The 14743-nt window shown below is 40.2% G+C and overlaps 1 protein-coding gene across 2 annotated transcripts in view; it reads right to left on the minus strand.

The window, feature by feature from the left end:
• The window catches only part of LOC130100528 (ribonuclease inhibitor-like), a 230578-nt gene extending 216246 nt beyond the window's left edge, over positions 1-14332 (minus strand). The window contains exon 1 of one of the 2 annotated variants that reach the window (XM_056266014.1): positions 14130-14332. In XM_056266014.1, coding sequence (XP_056121989.1) covers positions 14130-14287 — 158 coding nt within the window. In that variant the 5' untranslated portion in view covers positions 14288-14332. The remainder of the gene's footprint in view (positions 1-14129) is intronic. The other variant, XM_056266004.1, reaches the window with a different exon arrangement.
• Positions 14333-14743: the final 411 nt, after the last annotated feature.

The following is a 14743-nucleotide window of genomic DNA, read 5'->3' on the forward strand; positions in this document are numbered from 1 at the left end:
ATCTTTGTGCCCTCGACGTCAATTTATTAGACTATTGTGGGTGCAGGGGCATGTGGTTCATGATGATGCGCCAGTCCGAAGAGACGCTCGCGGGCAATCTCTTCTCTGGGGCTCATTGTCATTTAAGAAGTCAGCACTCCCCACCAAGTCGTGTATAATTACATTCTCGCTGGTGGGGGTCAGACTGGTGCTTCTTTGCACACTATGGCAGTGTTGCAGACATATCAAGCTGATCTGTAAAAAAAAAAAAAAAAAAAAAAAGGGCCTCAAAGCAGAGCATGGCGAGTTGTGTTCCCCCTCGTAAAGACTGGGGACCAGCTCGTCGCGCTCAGCAGCCCTTTCGAAACCACTGTAACATCCTTGCCACCTCTGGTGATTCGGGGGGCAGCGGTTTCCAGCGAAAGGTTGAATGTTCTTTTGTTTCCTGTTATCGCCCAGGACATAGAACATTTAACATTCCCCTAACAGGAAGTATTAAAGAGACTTTGGCAGCGTGAAAAGCTACTGCCGGGTATCTCTTTTTGTGTCCTGAAGACAGTAAAATGGAATGTTGCCCTCCTCGTTTTAACGGTGTGGTTTCCACTACCATGGAACAGGAATAGGCGCATCTGCTGTCACTAAATGGGGGACTGCGTCCGTTTTTAGATCTTTGAGGCTTGAACCGTTCCGTTAGAACACTCAAGTTCAAGATGCTGACTATCAAGAAGATTGTGTTGTAAATTCAACATCGCGTTTGGATCTTCACGGTCGATCTTAAAAGACGCATTTTCATTATGGAAATATTGCCACAACACTGGAAGTTCCTGATGTTTGCTTTGGGGGGTGAAGCTTACCAATTCCGGCTCCTTCCATTCGACCTAGCCATGTTACATAGACGATTGGCCCAGTCTCAAGAGCTTGCGCTTCGACATCTAGATCGATCCTCGCTCATCTTCTCTATGTGGGGCTGAGTTGCAACGCCAAGGAAAGCGTTCACTCTCCTCCCCGGGTAACGTGCTTGGGGGCTAAATGGGACTTTTTCACCATCGGGGGCACAACTGTCCCCCGCTTTTGTCAAGACCATTTTAACACCCTAAAGCAACATCTGGCTAGGTCAGGACATTACATAGGTCTCATGGCAGCTGCGTCCACAGGGATTCCTCTGGGCTTTTTGCACATGAGACCACTTCAGTTGTGGCTCAAAATCACTATACAATCCCCAAGGGCAAATAAAGGCAAGAACACGCGCTGAGTGCTTCGTGTCCTTTCTAAAAATCCATGTTTATGGTAGGTCATGCGCTGAACGCTTCGTGTACTTTCTAAAATCCATGTTTATGGTAAGGGTTACGCGCTGTGGCTTTGTTCCCTTTCTACGTGGTTCAGACCCCGGTTCCTCACCTTGGGTCCCACTCTTGGTGCGTCTTGCCGTCGCAGAATACTAACGACAGACGCCTCCCTGTCGGGCTGGGTAGCGGCCTTAAGTGGTCGTCCAGCCCAGGGGATCTGGGGAGGCATCATCTTGACAGGCAAAACAATTGTCTCAAGTTGATGAAATATGTATTTCTGGCCCCGAAATACTTTCTCCCTCGTTTGAGAGGCTGTCCTAGTGTGGGGGGACAACACAGCGGCAGTCTCTTACATAATCACCAGGGAGGTCTGCACTCACGCAATCCGAACAGAATACCGAGGCAGATTTTCTCTGGGCCCAGGAGAAGTTCCTGTCACTCAGGGTAGTGTACATTCCAGGGCATCTGAATGTGGGAGCGGATTTGCTGTCCAGACAGAAATATCACACGGGGGAATGGAAACTCCACCCAGATGTAGTAAAACAGATCTGGACCAGATTTTACGGAGCAGAGGTGGACCTCTTCGCCTCCTAGCAGACAGCGCAATGTCCCCTCTACTTCTCTCGGAGTCACCCAGCCCCCCCTGGGTCTGGATGCTATGGCGCACACATGGCCCAAAATGCGCCTGTATGCGTCTGTTCCAGTGGCTCTGCTCCCGGGAGTTCTAGCCAGAGTTCGCCAACAAGGATGTTGCCTCTTACTGATAGCGCCGCGTTGGCTGAACAGAATATGGTTCTCTGAGATATCTCTCCTCGACGGCTCGCCATGGGCGATTCCGAAGAGGAGGGACCTTCTGTCCCAGGCGGAGGGCACGCTATTCCATCCCAGGCCCGACCTGTGGAACCTTCATGCTTGGCCCCTGATGGGTACCAACTGAGGGACACTGGGCTTTCGCCTGACGTTATTCAGACCATTCTAAGTGCTAGGGCTTCCTCCACTAGAAAGAGTTATGCCATCAAATGGGGTGTCTTTGTGTCCAAAGGTGGTGTGTTGTAAATAATGCAGATCCGGTCAACTGCCAGATTGCTTCAGTTCTGGATTTCCTGCAGGAAAAATTATCAACAGGCACATGCCCTTCCACTCTCAAGGTTTATGTGGCCGCTCTTTCGGCTTGCCACGCCTTGGTTGACGGGGTGCCACTCGGGAGACATCCTCGGCTCGCTCGCTTCATTCAGGAGGCCAGACGACTAAGGCCTCCCGTCAGAACCAAGATCCCTTCATGGGACTTAGCAATAGTCCCCGAGGGTCTGGTTGAGACCCCCTTTGAACCTCTAGAGTCAGCGTTTTATAAGCTCCTGACCCTAAAGATGTTTTTTTCTTATGGCTAGATCTCTCTTATAAGAATCGGGGACATGCAGGCTCTGTCACTATCGCCATCCTGCTTAGACTTTAACCCAGGAATGGTGAAAGTGATTTTGCATCCTCATCCTGATTACCTGCCTAAGGTATCTTTCTCGGCTGTACATCCGGTCACTCTTGAGGCTTTCTGCCCTCCGCCGTTCACAACGCCGGAGCAGGAGAGATCTCACAGACTGTGTCCAGTCCGTGCTCTTCAGACTTACGTCCACCAGTGGCATAAATCAGAGCAACTGTTAGTTTGTAATGGGGGCAGCAGCAGGGGTGCTGCCGCCACCAATCAGACCATGTCACATTGGGTCAGGGATGCTATTGCTCTTGCCTATGAGGCGCGTGGCCAAGCTTCGCCAACGGGTCTGAGGGCTCACTCCTCCAGAGGGGTTGCCTCCTCTACTGCTTGGGCAAGGGGTGTCCCCTTACAAAATGTTTGTGGTGCGGCAGGCTGGTCCTCTCCGCACACATTCATAAGATTTTATAGTTTGGATGTTCATGCCACTCCGGGCTCTCACGTCCTTGAGTCGACGTCACAAGCTAATGTCTAGGGCTTTCTTGCGTTCTTGTGAGCACACCTACACAACCGTAAGGAGTCCAGACACCTTCAAGCACGGCGGCGTGGGTATTCTCGTTCCCAATGCGCTAAGCAGCGCAGCATCGATTTTAGCTTTTGAAAGGGAACGTATCCGGTTACTTAACTGTAACCTTGTTCCCTGAAAAAGCGGAACGAGATGCTGCGCTGCATTGCCGTGCTGATGATGTCCCAGGACTGCTCTTCAGACAAAATATCCTGACGATGCACCTGCGGCTCATCTATTTATAGCCTCGTGTCGCGGGTACGCGCCGATGACGTCACCGACCGAGGCTATATTACCTCCGGGTCGATTCTATCGACGTGTTTACACACTATATTCACAGCAGGTCACGATTAAAGACGTTCCCAATGCGCTAAGCAGCGCAGCATCTCGTTCCGCTTTTTCAGGGAACAAGGTTACAGTTAAGTAACCGGATACGTTTTTCAAAGATAAAGTTTGGAACAATGTTCCAGAAACTGTTCGGATTTTTCACAAATCTTTTAATCCAGTTGATTTTTAATATCTCATTGAAAAGTGAGAAGTCAATTACCGATAAACCCCCCTCCTCAATTTTATTAGTCAAGATGTTTTTCCTGATTTTATGGGGCTTCTTCCTCCATATAAAGTTATATAATAGTTTGTCTAGATTGGCACATTGTAACTTATGAATTTCTATTGATGTAAATAAATCTGCTGCTCGTGAGAGACCTTCTGCTTTAGAAAGAAGAACCTGCCATACGCAGATATATCTCTTGCAAGCCAAGAGTCAAACTTTTTATGAATAGAATCGTGTAGTAAAGAGATATTACTCTCTGTCATCAACTTTTGATTAGGACTGATTTTTATTCCAAGATAAGTTACTAAATTCTTTGTATTTATGCCACATATTTGACCCGAATGCTTATTTTTAACAGAAAACAGCTCACATTTGGAAGGATTTAGATTCAAGCCTGAGCTTTCAGAAAATTGGTTTACAACTAGAGCTGTCAAATGATTAATCACGATTAATCACATCCAAAATAAAAGTTTGTGTTTACATAATATATGTGGGTGCACTGTGTATAATAATTTTGTATATATATAAATACACACACATGCATGTATATTTAAGAAAAAAATATTATTTATATATAAAATATTTATATTTATATAATATAAATTATATATAAATCTATATACAGTATATACATGAAAATATGTCTTAAATGTATACAAGCATGTGTGTGTATTTATATATATACAAAATAATTATACACAGTGCACCCACATATATTATGTAAACACAAACTTTTATTTTGGATGTGATTAATCACGATTAATCATTTGACAGCCCTATTTACAACATTTAGTGCAACTTCTATTTGGGATTCATTTTTTAGAAACAGGGTTGTGTCATCAGCCAGCTGTCAGATTTGTATTTCTCTTTCATTTAACCCTCAGACGGTCTTCGTTTCGGAGTCACAGGGCCTTCCCGGTCAGAAGTGACCAGACACCTAAAAATGAAACTTCCTCCATCCCAGTAAAACCAATGCAATTTATTTTTGTTCTATAATATTTATTATTTTTAATTTAGTATTTTAAGACAATTTGATTGAACTTATTAATATTTATGCAATATTTATGGTAAATTTTTTGCCATTGAAAATAATGAATTTTTTATTTTATTTATATTTTTTATTTATTTTTCTTCTATGCAGTATTTTCGGTTAAAATAGAGACTAGGCTTTCAGAAAAAAAAAAAAAAAAAAAAAAATATCAATCTATTAAACATAAAATTAAATAAATCATGTTATTGCATGGGTTTACCACTAGATGCCTGTATAGCTCTAAATGGAGATGCTTGTGAATTCTAGTTGTTTTTGGACCAAATTACTTACTTTTAAGATGTGGATTGAATGTATTTTTTTTTAGAAATTCTCAAATAATTCTTTTTGCCAAGGTTTATAACATTTTATTAATTATTATTTTAATAATTTTAATAATTGTTATATTAATTATATATATATATATATTAATTTTAATTATTAATTATGTTATGTTTTTCACTCTTGATGTTTTAGAGTTTCACCCCTTCGTTGCTGAGCACTTTTTTCTTCATCGTGGCTGATTTGTAGATAATTTTTGTGTTTTTGTCAATTTCCCATTCATTTCCTATGGGGGTCATTTTTGACCGAAGACCAAAATCGTCACTATTTTTTTTACGACCACTTAGCATGCTCGGATCATGAACTCAATTTTTTGTGTGTGTTCACATACTTAATGCCAGAAAAGTCACCAAGTTTCGTAACATTCTGATAAAGCTGTGATTTTTAAAAATTCAAACAGATTTTTTGTAATCTGAATTTATTGGTGTGTATGTGTATAAAAGTGTGTTTGTATGTGTGGGTGTGAATTTTTTGCACTCTTGATGTTATAGAGTATCACTCCTTTACTGCGGTGTACTTTTTTTTTGAATCGTGGCCGATTTGTAGATTGTACAGACAAAAATTCAGAGAATTTTTGTGTTTTTGTAAATTTGCCATTCATTTCCTATGGGTCGGTCATTTTTGACCGAAGACCACACGTGTGACAATTTTTTTTACGACCACTTAGCATGCTCGGATCATGACCTCAATTTTTTTTTGTATTCACATACAAGTCAAGTCAAATATATTTATATAGTGCTTTTCACAATACAGATTGTATCAAAGCTGCTTCACAGTATCAATCAAAACAACTTAACAGTGTTTGTTTATTACTGGAAAAAGACATCCGATATGCCTAATGCCATAAAAGTCACCAAGTTTCATAACATTCCGATGAAGCTGTGATTTTTAGAAATTCAAAACAGAAAATTTTCCGGTCATAAATGACCGAAGACCGTCTGAGGGTTAATGTAATTCCTTTGAATGAACTCTTGTGAATTAAATGACAGATAATTTGAGCTACAATCACCAATAGAAGAGGCGAGGTGGGGCAGTCTTGGCGGAGACCTTTGTTTGTGTGAAATCTCGGTGAGCTTCCATTAGCCAATCTAACACAACTGTTTCCTCCCATGTACAGAGTTTTTACAGCATTAATACAATTCTTACCAAAATTAAAAATGTTAAGGTGTCAATTATAAACTTGTGGCTTACCGTGTCAAAGGCTTTTTGAAAGTCTAAGAATAAAATAAGGTGTTGTTCATCATCTAGAAAGTCTTTGTATTCAATCAGATCCAAAACTAAGCGAATGTTATTGGCTATGTGACGATCTTTCATGAAACCAGATTGGCATTCATCAATTAAAGTGTGTAATTTAGATTTGAGACGTTTTGCTAAGATAGATGCTAGAATCTTACAGTCATTATTTAGCAATGTAATGGGTCGCCAGTTGTCAGTGAATAGCGAGTGTTTGTGAGGTTTTGGAATAAGTGTTGTGACGCCTCAGAGAAGGAGGAAGCTCCTCTGTCAAGAGATTCTCTGAAGACAGCCAGAAGAAATTTACCAGCGACTCAGAGAAACATTTCTACATCTCAGAGCTCAGACCATCACAGCCTGGTGATTTATTGTTCTTTAATTGAGTTATTCCCCAAATAATCTCCTCAAGAGTTATGTCCTGACAGCAGATTTGATTATATTCTGCATCCACACAGTTAGGCGAGTTAATCAAGCTAAAGATTTACTCTGGATCTTTGAGATTAATATCTTTTGAGTAAAGTTTTTCATAAAAAGCACTTATATAGTTTGATATTTCTTACTGTCCTCGCTAATCTTTTCCCCAATGTCAAGTTTTCTTATAGAATTGATTTCATTTCTACTTTTTTCCATGTTAAATAAATATCTGCTGTTTTTCTCACCCTGTTCCATCCATTTCCTACGAGACCTTATAAAAGCTCCTTTTGCTTTGTTCTCATATAAAATGTCTAGTTGGTTTTGTAAGTCTAATAAGGCATTATTATCTTCATGGCTCAAATGCTCTTTTTCAGCAAGTTTGTTAATATTGTTGATTAGCGTGTATGTTACACTTTTCTTTTTGTGTGCCAATATCTTGCCATAACCCGAGCAGAAGCCTCTAATTTTATATTTGAGAAGTTCCCACGATGTCCCAAAATGATTCCCTTTTCTAGCCGCCTCCCACTGTTCTGAGATCAGGAGGTCTATTTTCATGTTTAGCTCTTCATGAGATAGTAGAGAATTATTTAATTTCCAGTAACCGCTAGAGAATCTCCCTCTTGGTTCCTTGCTGACCTGAATAGCTAAAGAAATGGCCTTATGGTCTCCCTATTGACTCTTCTATAACTTTTCGTCCTCTTTACATGAGTGAGTTTCTTGGATGAAAATAACATCAGCATTGTAGTCCTTACAAAAAATAAAGATGGCTTTTCTTTAACAATGTTTCGTAGTCCTCTGGCATTTATAGAAAGTAGTTTCATTAACCGCTAAAGAACAATTCTCTTTACGAGAGAAAAACAACCTAAGCAATAACAGCTTCTGCCTGTTTGACTCTTTTGACTCATATTTTGGTTAGGGCCTATTTGCTGACAGATGTCTATCACCTTTCTTTTTACATTTTCCTCCCTTTCCTCTGGTAGCCCATACAGCCCTAGAGCCCATCTCCGCCTGTATCTTTCAGTCTCAGTGAGCCGAATTTACATGTTTTTATAGTTTTTTCATGACTGTTGCAAAGCTCAGATAACTTTTTGTTTTCATTTTTCAAAGCTTCAATTTTGACGAAGGCAAAATGTAGGGATGTTTTCAGCTCTTCGATGCCTGACTTGTTGTCTCTTACCATCAGTTCCAGGTTATCAGCTCTCTGGTTAACTGCAGCCAGAATGATATCCTGAAGATCCTCTAGAGACAAGTCGCTCCTTTCTTTCCTTTTTACTTTTAAGGCAGGGCTGGAAGAGGGACGACCAACCGGAGTAACAACCTCCGAGTCCGTTGAGAAGTCGTCATCCATTTTCCCGCTGTTGTTTTCTTTTTGGCTAGCAACGTAGTTGTGGTCCGTTAGCTTCAGCGCTTGAGCTCTGCCTTTACATTTATGTTTCCTATTCTGTTTTTGTTCGGACATAATATGGTGTAAAAACGTTACCGACAACAATAAAGTAGTTCCACCGTCTGTTATGTCTGAAAATGTTCAGTATTGTTTCCTGTTGGACTTTGTTAGGTTATGCACTGCGAGTGAGGTTACGGTGCCTTTAGGGCTGATAGCAGTGATTTACGGCAAGGGTCAACAAGTGTTAGTTTTGCATCAGTTGAGTAAACGCAATATGAACGGACACGTTATAACACGAACACCGTCGTTAAAAGCAAAGATGGGAGGCCAGAAGACTGTTATTAAGCGAGCGGCTCTGTGGTGCGACTGAGCGCTGCTCCGCCATTACTGGAAGTCTCAACACTCTTGATGCTTTGAATCTTTTCCCGAAACATTCAGGGGAAAGCCTCAGTGCTTCATGAGGGTTAATTTCTCCATCCCTACAGTACACACACACACACACACACACACACATTGCTTACTGTGCCATAAGGCTTACACCCTGGTTATCCAGTGCTGACTGTGCCATTCATTTGCCAAATGTTGTCCAAATTATTTTGCATTTGTAACGAAGTTCGTTGTTATGGGAAGGAGGAGGCGGGAACCGGCGAACATTCAACACTTTTAATAACAAAATAAAACATTACAAAAACGAAAGTATAAGCTAGCAGCCGCTCACGGACGACAGAAACAGAGCATAACACAAGTTCAGGCCTGTTCCTCATTATCAATCACGCCACCGGCCTCACGCCGTCCTCTCACGGCCCTCGACCTCGTCCTGCTCGCCACAGCAATGTAATCGGGCCATATTTGCTCTGTCATGTGTGGGCCACTTTAGGTTCACACAAAGGCGTCCCCACCAGATTTCGTCATGAGTCATTTTGTACCCACCACTGTTTTGTTTTTAAAACCTCGAGCTCAATTTAGCCGTTCTGCTGCTGCGCTGCTACACACTTCTCTGTTCATAACACTGCAACAACTGTAATCGTTTGGTGATCGTTGTTTAGGTAAACCACGTAAAGCTTTTTCACGTTAGGACTTATATATAAAGCCCATGAGAACCGTGGGGAGTCGACAGCCGCTCCGCTGCCCTGCTGAAAATGTGAAGCAGAAACGCTTAATGTCAGATAACCTCCATAATAACTGGACTTTGGGTTAGATTTTTTGACTGTTTTCAGTGGTTATGAGGAGCATGAGAGAGAAATTTGGTAATCATTGTTTAGGTACATTAAACCACGTCATGTCATATTGTCAACATGGTAGGCTACTTGAAGCAGAATAGTGGGTCATATATGTCTAATGCTTTTAAAAACTTAAGGCTTTCTTCTTCATAAAACGAGTCGGACATCATCACATCTTTGTATACATTTTTATTTATTTAGATTAGTAAGTGCTAATTGCTCGCCACAGCAATGTAATCGGGCCATATTTGCTATGTCATGTGTGGGTCACTTTAGGTTCACATTCAGATTCACAGTGATTACTGTCCCTCATCTTTGCCAAAACTGGCCCTGATTTGTTGTAAGATAACTGGGTCACATTTGCTGCAACATATGTGGGCCATATTTGGTTTACACCCAGATTAGTCATTGTCGATTGTGCCACATTTTTGCCATAGGTGGCCCACATTTGGTTTTTGATATTGGGGCCATATTCATTATTTATCATATGGGCCACTTTAGGCCCACATTCAGATTACACATTGCCATGAGTGTCGCATCTTTGCCTAAAAAGGCCCACATGTGGTTTAAAATATTTGGGCCATATTTGCCATTTTACATGTGGGCCACTTCAGGCTCACATATATTTTGTCGGGGCCATAAGAAGGCCTGCAGTGCCGCATCATCGCCTGAAGTGGCCCCAGTAGCGGTTTTAGGCACGGGCGAACCGGGAACCGGGTTTATCTTTTTATAAAGCCTTTTTTGTCAAAACTTTATCGAAGGGGGTCTCGCCCTGGGTGTAATTCAATGTAGAACCGCCACTGAGTGGCCCACATCCGTCTGCTCTCTGAGGAGCGAGTGAAACACACACAAATGCTGTTCACTGGGGAAAATGTTTAGTCGGTCTGTAGAGGAGAAGAGACGTCATCCACAGAACAGAGACAATATACTGTACATCTGTGCATCAGCCACACACACACACACACACACACACAGACACAGACACAGACACAGACACAGACACAGACACACAGACACACACACACACACACACACACACACAAACTTCATATACAATAAAACAATAACAATAAACATATTCTGTGTATAAAATGTTAGAGATAATGTAAATGTTTAAAAGTTACATGTAAACTTTATATATTTTGAAACATTTATGTACTATACTTGATATACTTGTTCATGATTAGAAATATTTTTATAATTATGGATGAGTGTGCAGTGTCCCGTGAGTAACTCTACCGTTGCGTTAACATGTGATGCGAATGTACGTCGAGTTACAGGTCTATGGGGTCTATGATCAGGGTCTATGGTCGGACCATAGTTTGGAGCCCCTGGTGGCGGCGGGGCCCTAAGCAGCCGCTTAGTTCGCGTATAGGGAGGGCCGGCCCTGGGGCCATATTTGCCATTTTACACGTGGGCCACTTCAGGCTCACACACATTTTGTCGGGGCCATAAGAAGGCCTGCAGTGCCGCATCATCGCCTGAAGTGGCCCACATCCGTCTGCTCTCTGAGGAGCGAGTGAAACACTAGTTCAGTTGAATGTTGGAGTGGGAAAAGAAGCACTGATGAATGATACACCACAACAATCTTCAGTCCACTGAAAAATCCACAAAAAACTTTGGGTAAATAGTGTCAAATGATTTCTAATTTAATATTTTAGATAAACTTTATAATTTTAATGAACTTATAGAAACAAATAAACTTTACATAAAATAAATATAAAATTACTATACTTAAAAATAGGGGTGTAACAATATCGTGTCACAATATATCGCAATACAAAAATGCAACAATATGTATCGTCGTGGATAATTCACCAAAAATAAAAAATACTGTGTGAGAAAAAATTCACGTTTTCAGAGTTTTAGTGTCAGTACTACATTAAACTACTGTATAATTTTGAATATAATAATAATGCAATGGGGGAATATTTGTGGGTCCTGATAATGCCAAATTTCTGATGTTAACAGTACAGTATGTGGCCTACATTATTTTAAATATATCTAGTCAGTAAAAGAGATCAAGCATATTCATCTTAAATAATTCTGTATTTTCAGCTTCAGAATCATAAATATTGTTATTCTGGTGTCTCTATTGTCCTGTGCTTTGGGTTTCAGCACTGAGTCCAAGCCTGTTCATTTACACACACAATGTAATATCAAATTTAGCATTTTAATCAACAGTATATTTTGTGCTAACCTTTTATCATATGTCTTGGAGTATAGCAATAATATCGTATCTTGAGTTCAGTATCGTGATATGTATCGAATCGTGACATGAGGGTATTGCTAGCATTGGACTACCCGCAACAAAAAAAGCCTCAACAGAGTTTGAAATTCAGTTTTTGCTGTTGTATCAAAACTGATATTGAGAATTGTGAAACTATGATATATGTGGTTACTGGGAAGTAAAATTAAGATTTTGGGTCATATTCTTTGCTAGATAGCAGAAAAGGTTCCCACAGTTTCACATACAGTATGAATTTTTTAATAGTGTTCACCACAAGTAATCGACTACATTGTAACCTGGTCAGAAATAAGTATATAAATGGCTGCTATTTGCACAAGTTTATTTGTAATGGCCAGCAATAGGCCTATGTAGTTTCTTCATTCACTGTGACACAGTATACCTGCACTGGATGGCCTATTTCACATGTATTTTGTGTATTTTCAAAATACAAAATACTGTATTTGTATTTAAATACATTTTTCCACACAGTATTTTGTATTTTATTTATGCCCATCTCTGAGTGAAAGACACAAATGCTGTTCACTGGGGAAAATGTTTAGTCGGTCTGTAGAGGAGAAGAGACTTCATCCACAGAACAAAGACAATATACTGTACATCTGTGCATCAGCAACACACACACACACACACACACACACACACACACACACACACACACACACACACACACACACACACACACACACACACACACACACACACACACACACACACACACACACACACACAATAAAACTATAACAATAAACATATTCTGTGTATAAAATGTTACAGAGATAATGTAAATGTTTAAAAGTTACATGTAAACTTTATATCTTTTGAAACATTTATGTGCTATACTTGACAATCACGTTCATGATTAGATATATCATTATGGATGAGTTTAGTCTAAACATTATTATATTTGCAGGCCTGATAGTGAAGATTTCTGCTGACACTCATCTGAGCTTCTTCCTCTGTTCCACCTTTAATTACAACTAAACCATCATTTGGCTGAATAATAAACCAACATTAATCATTCAATATCACATGTTTCTAATACGCATGCTTTATTTAATAGTGAAGTCTGAGTCTCTTCCACCTGTATGAAACACATTTACACATGTATTTCTCCTCATAGACAGCAGTGAGACTCTTCTGTGGATCACCTGATGGTTTCTGCTCCTCTCATCTCCGTTTCACAGATTTAAACTATGATGTAAATCCACTGACGTTTGATGATCGATCTTCATCTACATTCATACTGTAATCTACTCTGTAAAGTGGAACAGAAGAGAAAACAATCAGCTTTCGGTGGAACAAAGTGCAAATTATAATATTTAAATGACTGTTTTTGTGTAAAAATAAGTTACATTAAATTCCTGTAATCAGATTAATAACCGACTTTACATGATCTTGCATAGATATTTGTGTTTTTAAATATAATAGATGTAAAGCCTGAATCATGTTCGTGTGTGTGTGTGTGTGTGTGTCAGTGCGACTCCTATTGAGTCTCTGTAAAGGAGAAACTAATGAGTGTACGGCGTATGGAATAAACCACAGGGAGCAAATACTAATGTTATTTTGAGTTAAACACAAACCTTTAGTTAAAGCCGTTTGTCCTCTAGTTTAAACATGTTTGTAGGCTCTTAGTAAATAACTGAGAGTAAAGTAAGTGTAGAGTAGTGTGACGTGTTGCTTGTCACAGTAAAACACACTAGAGACAGAGACATTGCTCATGTGAGCTGGACGCTGTGAGCTGAAGCTGGAACTGCACTGATTTTAGCAGGAGTGCAGCGTTTCCTACAATCTGACCAAGTCTGTTTTCACACTGAAATGATTCACTTCTACTGACACAGTTCATAAAGCAGGTGTTGATGTATAAAGCTGTGACAGTGAGCTTTTCTTCTCTTTCCTCCTTTGTGTTCAACATTTCAGCTACTTCACATTATGTTCTCACACAAACCCTTTGTTGCAATAAAGCTTTATGATAATTTCCTTTCAGGAATGTTTGAAAGGTTTGTTCACATATCAGAGGTAAATGAAGATCTCTTTAATATCTCAGTGATGTTTCCTCACCTCAGGACACAGTTTGAGTCTCGTAGCTCGTCTCTGAGCCGCTGCTGTGAGTCTCCTATCTCATTGTCTCTCAGATCAAGCTCTTTTAAAAACTGCAGTGCTTTTGAGTTAGTCAAAGACTGAGTTAAAGAAGAAACATCTGTAATGCCACAGTGATATAGACTAGAGAGACACAAACAGAGGAAAACAGATTATCTTACAAACAAATCATGAATGTGAAGAATTTTACACAAATATAATGTGAACTCAGACTCACTGTCAGATATTGAGAATAAAGTGTTTTAGTTTAAAAACCCAGAAAGTGCACTGCTATAACCAATGAAACATAAGCCCTACTGTCTTCAAATAAAAAAACTTCAGTCACACTGTAATTGCTGTACAGTATAATGACACTAACTGTAGTTTCTCCAGCTTGAATTTTGGCTTCTTCAGTAGATCACTGAGGTTTTTCACTCCAGAGTCTCCTAGTTTATTCCTGCTCAGGTCCAGCTCTCTCAGGTGTGACGGGTTTGATTTCAGAGCTGAAGTCACATCAGAACAACCTTCATCTGTCATATAACACCAGCTTAACCTACATTAGCAGAGAGAGAGAGAGAGAGAGAGAGAGAGAGAGAGAGAGAGAGAGAGAGAGAGAGAGAGAGAGAGAGAGAGAGAGAGAGAGAGAGAGAGAGAGAGAGAGAGAGAGAGAGAGAGAGAGAGAGAGAGAGAGAGAGAGAATGAAGAAAATAAGAGACTCTTTATTCTGTAAAGTCACATCATCTTCATCAGCAAATAAAACAGACAGAGGAAGAGAGATCTTCATCTTTATTTCACCAGATCACAAAATACTAAGGTAAAAATGTTTATAGAAATATAATACAGCATTTAGTTTCCAATAGTCTGTTTTAAAACCCAGTCACACTAGTTCTGTGCGCTGGAAGACACTGTTTCTTCTCTTTCATTTTTAACTATTTATTTGACGTCTCTCTTCTTTATTCTCTGTTGAAAAGGCAGATTTCTGCGTGTACACAA

This window comes from Rhinichthys klamathensis, unplaced genomic scaffold, assembly GCF_029890125.1.
Source record: "Rhinichthys klamathensis goyatoka isolate OS25496 unplaced genomic scaffold, OSU_Roscu_1.1 h1tg000011l_1, whole genome shotgun sequence".
In the NCBI taxonomy this organism is placed as follows: domain Eukaryota; kingdom Metazoa; phylum Chordata; class Actinopteri; order Cypriniformes; family Leuciscidae; genus Rhinichthys; species Rhinichthys klamathensis.